The 9,874-nt window shown below is 54.3% G+C and overlaps 1 protein-coding gene across 1 annotated transcript; it reads right to left on the reverse strand.

Annotated features, from left to right (window-relative positions):
* Nucleotides 1-4,770: 4,770 nt before the first annotated feature.
* Nucleotides 4,771-7,748, reverse strand: Wnt1 (Wnt family member 1). Its single transcript, XM_005353947.2, has 4 exons — nucleotides 7,645-7,748; nucleotides 6,760-7,013; nucleotides 5,819-6,084; nucleotides 4,771-5,356 (listed from the first exon to the last, which is right to left on the reverse strand). Exons 1-4 carry the CDS (start codon nucleotides 7,746-7,748, stop codon nucleotides 4,868-4,870), a joined length of 1,113 nt encoding a protein of 370 aa, XP_005354004.1. The 3' UTR covers nucleotides 4,771-4,867.
* Nucleotides 7,749-9,874: the final 2,126 nt, after the last annotated feature.

Genomic DNA, 9,874 nt, shown 5'->3' on the forward strand with positions numbered 1-9,874 from the left:
CTTTGTCCTGATTGTGTGTCTCCGCCACAGCAGAGCCGAGCAGCCCCCAGAGAGCCGGGAGGTGAGTGGGGCTCCCTGAGCCCGGCCAGGCGGAGGGGGGATTAGGCCTCGGTCTGGCCCTGGTTGCCCTGGCATACTGGCCCGGCCTGACAGGAATGTCCGTCGGGGGGAGCGGGCCGAGCGGAGGGGCGGGCCGACAAGGTGGAGTAAGGGGGGCACACAAAACCAGGGGCAGGAGGAGTTAATTAGACGCCAGCGGACGAGGGCGAGGGGCCACAATAGGGCTGAAGGGCCGCCAGGGACGGCCCCTTCACTTCCGAGGATTAATAGGGAGGAAGGAGTAGGGAGGGGTTCAGCCCTGGAAGAGGAGGGCTTGCCCCTCTTGCCTAGATGGGCACCTACTTAGCAAAGTGGCTGGGAGGTTCTAGTAGCCTGCGTGGGTACCCTCAGCATGCCACAGAATGGCTCTCCCTTCCTACCTGCTGGTACACTGCAGTCTTGGAGAGGATAAATGGGAAGAGAGAGATCTCAGCTACCAGGAAAAGTTAGGCAGGCAATGCAACGAGGGATCTTATTCTCAGCTCCTTTTATCCAGCGCCTCATATAACCTACTCCAAGACAGTGTTAATGCTAGATAGCCAACCTCCCCTCCCCTGAGGATGCCACCAGGCTAAAGGCAGAGCACCCTGGATGCAGGCCAGACTGGGACCGATGTGAACACACAGGAATAGAACAACGTGCATGTGTGCATTTGTGACAGCAGTTGTATGTGCACACCTTGGGATATGGCCTGCTAGTGAGCGAGTGAATGAATGATTAAACTATGAATGAATGAATGATTGAACTGTTTTATTAAGGGCGTAAGGAAAAGAAGCAACAACCCAGGATTGCACCTTGACCCTGAGTGCCCAGCAGAGTCCTTTCAAGCTAGACTTATGCTCTCAATACCAGGGAGGGTGGGGAACCCCACGCGTGCGGTAAACAAATGTCTAAATGTACTGTAACAGTGGTGGTTCATTCATCTGGAAAAGGTCTAAACAAACAAACAAACAAACAAACAAATGTTGCAGTAGCTGGTTGGAAGTCCCACTTCCTCCCTGGCCTCAGGGAAGAGGGCAGCCCTGGTTCCACCCTAGGTGCCACCCCACCCTGCCCCCTCCCAGGGGATGACAGGAGAGCGAGTTGGCGGCAGTTCCCTGGGCATATTTATAACCTGCTACTCTCTCACCAACCCAGCATGTCTGCTTTTAGCCCAGACGGGGGAGGGGGCAAGGGGGTGGTCTGTCTCATGCTGGGCCCTGGCTGGGTGTGGAAAAAGTGAGTGAAGATGGGTGGTGGGTAGCTCTGCACGGATATTCCTGCTCACACCACAGCCCAACAGCTTATTTTCTCCTCGTTTTGTTATTTTTCTCCCTCTGGCCTGGAGGAGAGGACTGAGCCTGCCTGGGGCCATAGGGAAGGGGGGCTGGACCCGAGGGTATTTGCAGCCCCACTGACGGGGTTTTTCCAAGGTGCCAGGGTAGGGTGTTCGTGGAGTTGGCTTGCTGACCCCCCAGGGACTGCGTAGCACAGCCCGCTGCCTGTCTCGGTCTTCTCAGCTTCTCCTCCACCCTGGGATATTTCAGGACTAGTCCTTACAACATTTACTGAAGTCAGCTTTGTGCCCAGGGTCCTTGGCAGCCTCACCTCCCTGCTGTGTATTTGTGTGGCACCTGAAGGTCAGAGGTGGGTGGAAACTACAGGAAGTTTCCTTGGGCACATTCCCAATGACAGGGATGACTACTGTCTTATCTTAGGCCATCAGGCATCACCTGGTGTTTTGGGCCCTGAGACTCTCTCTAGGTACAGCCCTCGCCAGATCCCCGACCCCATATCTACTGGATAAACCGATTCTAGCTCAGAGTGTACAGGAGAGATAACGCAGGTGACACTCAGCTCCTAGGCTGTACTTGTAGAACCCACAGCCCATTTACCTCGCCTCCACCAAGTGCTGAGGCTCAGACCCAGGTCCTCATAATGCTCCACCTTAATGCACACTCCCAGCCCTGTGCATTCTCTATTAGGACTGAGCCTTATTCTGTATTTTAACTACGGTAGCCTTCTTCCAAATTCCAGCCCCTGGAAAGAAGGGTGTTTGCCATGCTGAAGGCCAGGGTACTGGTCTGTCTTCCAATTTTCTGTGTACACAGAGGGCCTTCTTGGCGAAGTTGTTTCCCTGTCTGGATCTCTGACTTGCACATCACCACATTGCCAGCATTTGACATACGGCTGGTATGGAAAAGGTATCAGTAATTGTCCACATGACCCAAGCCGTAACAAATACTGTCTCATTTAAACCTTATCACCTGCTTAAAGGACAATGATGACTATTCCCAATTAGCAGTCAGGGCAACAGAGACTGAGAAAGCAAGAGATATGTTGAATACCTATTTAGCAACACACGCACACACAAAGACACAGACACAGATGTGCACAGCGCGCGCACGCGTGCGCACACACACACACACACACACACACACACACACAGAGAGAGAGAGAGAGAGAGAGAGAGAGAGAGAGAGAGAGAGAGAGAGAACTCAGGACCCCAGTTTCCAGGTCCCACTCCTGCAGTTAAGAATTAGGTGAGTGTAATTGGAGACTGGCCTGGGTTTTCCCACCCTGTTGCTTCTCCCTAATACTGGGCATTGTCTAGCAGTGGCCCAAGCTTACACATAGCATACACACACACCCTGGGACAGCCCACTAACTTCTTACTTAGGGATAATTGAGGAGTTATTAGTTCTTCTTGGGTTAGGATTGACTCTTCGCTGCTGGATGACCTTCGTTGGAAACCCAGGGCCTTTTAGATCCTGCTCCCCAAAGTTGGATCCACTCATCAGACCTGAGATGGTTCCAGCTTTGCCAATGGAGAGAAAGGGAAAGGAATGTCACTGCAGGGTTGAGGCCTCAATTCAGAACCAAAGGGGTCATAGTTTATTCCCTCCAGAGAGTAGTGGCAGCCTTCAAAGACAGCAAAGGACTCTGGGAAGAGGAAGAAACTCTCAGGTCAACCAAGACCAGTTATTGCTCTTGCAAAGGTGTTCTGGTAGCTTCCATTGCCGTCTTTCTGGTCCCCTCTTGTGGGGAAGAGGCTATGGCGAAGAGCAGGCAGTAGAGTTTAGGAAGGATTCCTGTTCCCTTGTCAGGGATATGGGTATAGTTTGCTGAGAAAGGCAGGAAGACAGGATTGGGGTCGGGTGTCCTGCAGGTACTGTTAATAAGGGAACCTTCATTCTGGTTCTCTGTGGGAGTTGTTAGCTTAATGATTTGTCTGTGGACCAATCACTCTTGGGTTTCCTTTCAGTGGCGCTACTTTAAGGCTCACTCCAGTTTGGATACTAATGCCCTCTGCTCCTTTCTTCTTTTTTGCTAGTGTCCCTAAGCTTTCTGGTCCAGGTCTAGGCCTTGAGACTTATTATCCAGATCTTCCTTACCTCAAGGTTAGAGTTGAGATACTCATAGGAGGCTCCAAGTCTTATAGGAAACGTGTGGGAGATATGTCTTTCCACTACTCCAGCAAAAGAGACATCTATCTCAGGGACAATGGCACCCTTCCGCTTGGGCTTTTCTTTCTGTTCTTCAGGCCTTGGTCACAGCCATCATTCCATTGCAGCTATCTCCAGGCTCTTTCGGGTAGGAGACGACACTGTTGGTCTGCTGAGTGTCCATCAAGTTGGGGCATGTGTCAGCTGCTGCCGGAATAAGGGAGAGCCCTGCAAGAGCTCCTGGGCAGTAGACTTGGATCCCTAGTGGCCCCAGTTAGGATCATTCAAGGGTCAGACCCTCTGGGTCCTCTTTCAGGTCCAGGAAAGGAGTTCTTCAACAATATATCTCTTCTATCTGGTTAAGAAAAGTGAGTATCCTGGAGGGCAAGCAGACACTGTAAACCATGCTGTGTTCTGGATTCAAGGAACAGAGTCATTGATAAAAATAGTGATTTTATTCTTCAGAGAAAGATACATTGGTGGGGGCGAAGGGCCACTAACAGCTACAGTGGAAGGAAATACTGATCCAGTGGGCAAGGGCATCTTTGAGAAACCGGGTGAAAGACAAGAGGTTGGATAACAACAAGTTGGAGGGCAGAACAGAGGAGTAGGGGTGAAGGTGTTCTCTGCAAGCCAGGCTGGGACCCAGCACAATAAATAGTTTTATTTACATAACCAAACTCGTGGCTTTGTATCCACGTTTCAGTGCAAATTATTTACACACTGATGAGGAGGCAGGACAGGAAGGGGTGGGAGGTGGCTGAGGGAGGCATGGTTTGCAGCTGTTCAGTGGCTTCATAACAGACTAGGAGAACTGAGGTTTTTCTGCTGGGTTTCCTAACCTCATTTCCCACATCACCACAGCCGCCCTCCCTTTCACCTTGGAACCTACAGGTGGAAGGGGAAAGACCCTGACCCCCAGGTGTCTTGGCTGGAGACTGGAAGGGCCTTGAGGGACGCTGAGAGACTGGAAGAAAAGGGAATAGAAAGGTCATGGGCACAATACAGCAGGGACTGCAACACCCAATAGCTGACTCCCATTCCCCCAGGAGAAGAGAAACCTTCTCTCACCCCCTGGTCAAGTAGGGGGCAGTGCAACAAGGGGTCTCCCACGAAGAGGGAGGTAGGTAGGTTGGGGCAGGGCCCTCAGGATGGCAAAAGGGTTAGTGCTGCCTCAGGCAAGTGGTTTAAGAAGCCCCTAGGTAGGAGGTGGGAGCGATGGGTCACTGTGAACCTCGGGAATGTGCTGGAGGTGCTGGGGTGGGCGAATAGGGTGGGTCTTGAGTACCAGCGAGTTTGTCAGGGGTGAGAGAACTGAAGAGAGTTCCCGGAGGCGCAGCGCCTCATAGACACTCGTGCAGTACGCGCGTGTGCGTGCAGTTGCGGCAGCTGACGTGGCAGCACCAATGGAAGGTGCAGTTGCAACGCTCGGTGACGCGCTGCGTGCGCGTGCGGTGGCCCCGGCCACAGCACAGCAGCTCGCAGCCGTCCAGCGCGGGAGACGAGCTATTGCAAGCACGCCCGGTTGTGCCGACTGTGCCCAGGCGCCCGCTGTATGTGCAGAAGTTGGGCGATTTCTCGAAGTAGACAAGGTCGTGAGGTGAGGGCGGCTTGTGCGCGGGGTCTTCTGGCTCCAGGCGCAGCAGCTCAGCCCGAGAAGCGCGGTTGTTACCCCGGTTGCCATAAAGGACGCGGGAGGCGCCGTCGAAGCGGTCGCGCAGCACGTCGCCCACAGCGCGCAGAGTGGGCAGCCGCATCCAACACGTGCGCACCGTGCATGAACCGGACATCCCGTGGCATTTGCACTCCTGTCGCATCTCAGAGAACACGGTCTGGGGGAGGAGGGAAGGAAAAGTATCGCAGGGTCAAAGTCAACATCTCATTCACCCTCATCCACTCCACTTCCCCCGCCCTCGTCAGTGGATGTGTGGAAACTTTAGCCAAGGTCCAGGAGTAACAAAGCCCAGAGGAGGGGAAGTGAGAAATAGCTTGCTGAGATGTGGATACTTGGCCAAGCTCTGCTCCATCCACATCAGTGAGTCAGTTTTACTTTAAACAAGTGTGCAATGGAGCCATAGCAATACATCCTATGTGTTGTTTAGCCTGTTAACCTAATCTAGTCTGTCATCAGATCAGGGATCCCTTTACCCTCAGCCACCATCTCTTCTCCGTCTTCCCTGCGAGACTCCCACTCCCTCAGGAAGCCCTCTCCGTGTGCCTCTGGCCTCCTCCTGGACCTTTACGGCACTCCACCCCCGCCCCTGCCGCTAGCTCCAGCGCACAACCGGACGTACCGTGCGCCCTGCCTCGTTGTTGTGAAGGTTCATGAGGAAGCGCAGATCCCGCCCCTTCTCCCCAGAGTCCACGAATTCTCGGCCGAAGAGGCGGCCAAAGTCGATATTGTCGCTGCAGCCCCCCCAATGCCAGTCGGGGCCCCCAGGGCCGCGCCGCCGGTAATCACAGGTGCAAGACTCAATGGAGCCTTCGGAGCAGGAGCGCGCCACCGAATGTGTGACCCCGGCGGAGGTGATTGCGAAGATAAATGCTGTTTCCCGGCAGCCTGTGGGTGAAGCGACCCCCCACCAGTTGAGAGAACGCGTGGGGCAGAGTCAGCACCCTCTTTGGAAGGTTTGGTACCCTACAGTCCAACACCCGGACACTGGGCCCTTGGAGTCCTGAAAACCCGACAGGCCGAAATGCTGAAAAGCTGGTCTCCAGGTCTCATAGAGAAAGCAGGTGCGCGTGCGTGAATCCATGAACACACTCCTCACCGTGCTTTACTGAGACTCGGATCTGGAGCGTAAATGGGACAGCTCCAAAGAAGATATCCCAAGTAGATCAACTTCGCATAGCCAAGATCTCTATCAGACAAACTCTCGGGCGGTGTTGGAGGTGCAAACTTTGCTGAGTGCGAAGCACAACCCTGGCCCTCAGCGAACAGTTTCCCAAGGCACCTCTGAGGGAGCCTGGAAAAGGGCAACTGTCGCCCAGTGCCCACGATCCGGAATTCCCTTTCCGAGGGTCAGTGGCTCAGCAAAGTTAAAGATCATGCCCAAAATGCGTAGCTGGAAAGAACCTGGTGCCTAAGTCTGACCTACGTTAGCACAGGGCATCAGGCCATCCTCAGGTTGATCGCGGAGCCCTGCGACATCTTCCCTGCATTCGCCCGCCCATGCCCTGGAGCTGACCCTGCTTTTCCCCTAATCCCGGAAGCATAGCTTTCCTGGGCACCCACCTCGGTTGACGATCTTGCCGAAGAGGTGGGGCCCCGGAGCAGTAGGGCAGTTCCAGCGGCGGTTCCGGAATTGCCACTTGCACTCTCGCACTGCGCTCTGCAGCCCTCCACTCACGCTGTGCAGGATCCCCGGGTTCTGGCGGATCAGTCGCCGCTGCTTGCGGCTCAGTAGCTGCAGACTGGGCTCTAGGACCAGCTGCAGACTCTTGGAATCCGTTAGCAGGTTTGTCGAGGAGGCTATGTTCACGATGCCCCTGGAGGGATGCATAAGGGCTCAGTCTGGGGAAGGGGACCTGAACATTAACCATGCGGACTGTACCAACCCTGTCCTCGCCTGGGCCTGTGTGCCTAAGGAGAGCCCCGAGCTCTTGAGTTTGGTAGAACTGAGCCCCCAGGAGCCCTAGGTTTAGTGAATGGACAGGGAAGGCACTATGAGTCCATGCATGGCTTCTTTAGCTCTTCCATCTTCCTTCAAGGCAGCCCCTGAGAGGAATCGAGCCTGCAGCCTTGCCCACCTTGAAATGTTTAGGAATCCCATCTTTTTGTCCCCTCTTTTCCAGGCTAGTAACTGGTTCTTTGATTCAGGACCAGAGGGACACCTAAATACCCATCACAGTGAGCCTGGACCTGGTGCTCAGTGGGAAAGGATTCTATTAGATAGGGGTGGGCTCTGGTGTATCTGGACTTCTACTTGCAAATGACTTGGCCCTCTTCAGCAGAGCTGGTCTTTGGGTTAGTTTTAGGTGAGAGCACCCTGGATGTGGTGAAGTCATGGTGCAGGCAGGAGTCTGTGGGTTGGTGATCCTCACAGCGTGGGAGCTGGGTAGGGCCGGTTCCTGGCTCTGTGCCCCAAAACAAGTGGCGACCCCATACTGGCTCACTTACCACCATCGGCCACTGCTGTTGGCGGACAGGGCTGCAGGCAGGGCGGTCAGTGCCAGTAGCAACGTAGCAGAAACCCAGCTGGGCAGCAGCACCCAGAGCCCCATGGCCTGCCTGGCCTTGCCGGTTCTGTGCTGCAGTTCTGGCGACTTTGGTTGCTGCCCGCGACGGTGGGACTGGACGCGGCGGTGAGGGCAGTGGTGAGAGTTCGCAGGCTGGATCTAGTAACTCTGGAGGCGGGCCGCAGGCAGCATGGTTTGCTGCCCTGGCTGTTGGGCTGAAGCAGCCACTGCGGGAGGCACCGCCTCTTATAGTTGCGGCTCTGACTGCAATGACGAGAAGAGGCTGCCCCTCCGGGCCGCACTATGGCACCAGGGCGCACCAGTCAGGGCCACAGACAATGAGTAGCGAGCAAAGTTGTGGCTCTAGCCAGTATGAGCAAAGAGCTGACGGACTAGCCATCGGGGCTCACCCCCGCCCCCTGCCTGGTGGCCCCCGCCTCCAGGTCTGCACTGGCCGCCGACCCCTCCCCTTGGGGATGGCCTCCCACGCGCGCCCGCCTCACTCTTCGCGTCCGGAACACGTCGGGGACCAGTATCCGCCAGGGGGCGCGGAGACAAAGTGCTTAGTGACAACCTGTCTGTAGTGTGGATTGCCTCCCCACGCGCGCGATGTCACCCTGTGTGTCCCCCCCCCCATACACACTATGGTCCTTTCCCTTCCTTCTTCTGAATGGCGTGATGAAAGCTGTGTGGTCTGGCCAGCGATGTCTCAAGAGATGCTTCCTTGTCCAGGAACCCCGACGGCGGGACAGAGAAGGAAAAGAGGGAGACAGCACATGGGTGGAGCTGTGGTCAGGGATTCCCAGGCGTGGGGTGTAGGGGTAGGCTGATCAAACTGAGCTAGTGGTGAAGAGAAACTCATAACCGTGCAGCAGTTTGCGTTATGTGGGCTAGGAGAGCGCAAGTGTCTGTGTGTCACAGTGTGAGGTCGAGCAGAAATAAACATCTGTTCTAAGGTTCGCGCTCCTGTGCTCTAGCATATCCAGAAACTTCTAAAGAAGGACGTTTGAGCCCTTTCCAAATAATTGTGTTAGCTGGCTCAGGACAGGGAGATTGTGAATTCATTTTTGCTACAGTCACCATTTAAAGCAGTGTATCAGAAAGGAGGTGGGGGCTGTGGAAGGAGAGGTCCAGAAGCCTGACTCAAGCGTGTCTGGATTGTGTTTACAGGTGGGCGAATGAGTGTGTGTGTGTAGGGTGGATTAACTATGTGCGTGTATGTGTCATTCTGTCACTTTGGGTCCCTTGTGTCATGCTATGGTGTGTCACTCTATGGAATATGTCAACCTGTGCGTGTCATTAGCAGAGGGAGTCATGGAGATGAGCCAGGCTCATTTCTCTGGCAACTAGACTCAGAAAGGATGGAGCAGAGGAGCAATTGTCAGGTAATGCTGAGGACTGGAAAGAAAGAATGCTCCTGAAAGGAACCTGCAGCAGCAGGTTTGTTTTGTTTTTGTTCTTGCTGCTGGTTTTGTGACAGGATCTTGCCATGTCACCCTACCTAACATGGAATTTTAATGTAGTCGCCTGGCTGCTGGGACATGTGCCACCCTACCTGCCTAGCTCAAGATCAAGGAATGTGAGGGCCTGGAGAGATGGCTCAGTGGTTTAGAGCACCGGCTGCTCTTCCAGAGGCTCCACCCTCCGCTCTGGGGACCCATGTGGTGGCTCACAGCCACCTGTAACTCCAGTTCCCGAGTCTGGCGCTCTCTGAACCCCACTGACACCAAGCACACATTGGTCCATGTACATACACACAGGCAAAGCACTTGCACATACATAAATATTTTTAAATTAAAGATTAGCCCCCCAAAAATAAAAATAAAATAAATTAAAGATTAGCAAATTTGTGCCTCCCATGCATGTGCTTTTCACTGGATTTTTCTCCCAAATTTCTGCAGTACCCCAAAACCCTGTTGTTTCCCCACTCTCACCCCAGTGCCTGTAACTCTTCTTTCCCAAGACTCTAATTACCTTCAGAGTTGTGGTAGCCTGAGATTTCCAGGCTGCTGTTCCCTATGTGGGATACAAGAGGGCACTGCCCACCTGAATATCATGTCCCACTACCACACAGAGAAGCTCCACCCCTGGAGGATCTAATCTTTTTCCTCTCTTCTGGCGCCCAACGTGGGGCTATTTTGCCCCCGACTCAAGAGGGTAGGTAGCCCGCT

The sequence above is a fragment of the Microtus ochrogaster genome, chromosome 15 (assembly GCF_000317375.1).
Source record: "Microtus ochrogaster isolate Prairie Vole_2 chromosome 15, MicOch1.0, whole genome shotgun sequence".
In the NCBI taxonomy this organism is placed as follows: Eukaryota; Metazoa; Chordata; class Mammalia; order Rodentia; family Cricetidae; genus Microtus; species Microtus ochrogaster.

Excerpts from the sequence above, each read along its gene's own strand:
- Wnt1 (XM_005353947.2), bottom strand. The coding sequence starts at position 7,748 with ATGGGGCTCTGGGTGCTGCTGCCCAGCTGGGTTTCTGCTACGTTGCTA. Across the intron at positions 7,014-7,644 it reads AACAGCAGTGGCCGATGGTG|GGGCATCGTGAACATAGCCT; the intron begins GTAAGTGAGCCA and ends GCATCCCTCCAG. Across the intron at positions 5,357-5,818 it reads ACAACGAGGCAGGGCGCACG|ACCGTGTTCTCTGAGATGCG; the intron begins GTACGTCCGGTT and ends CTCCTCCCCCAG.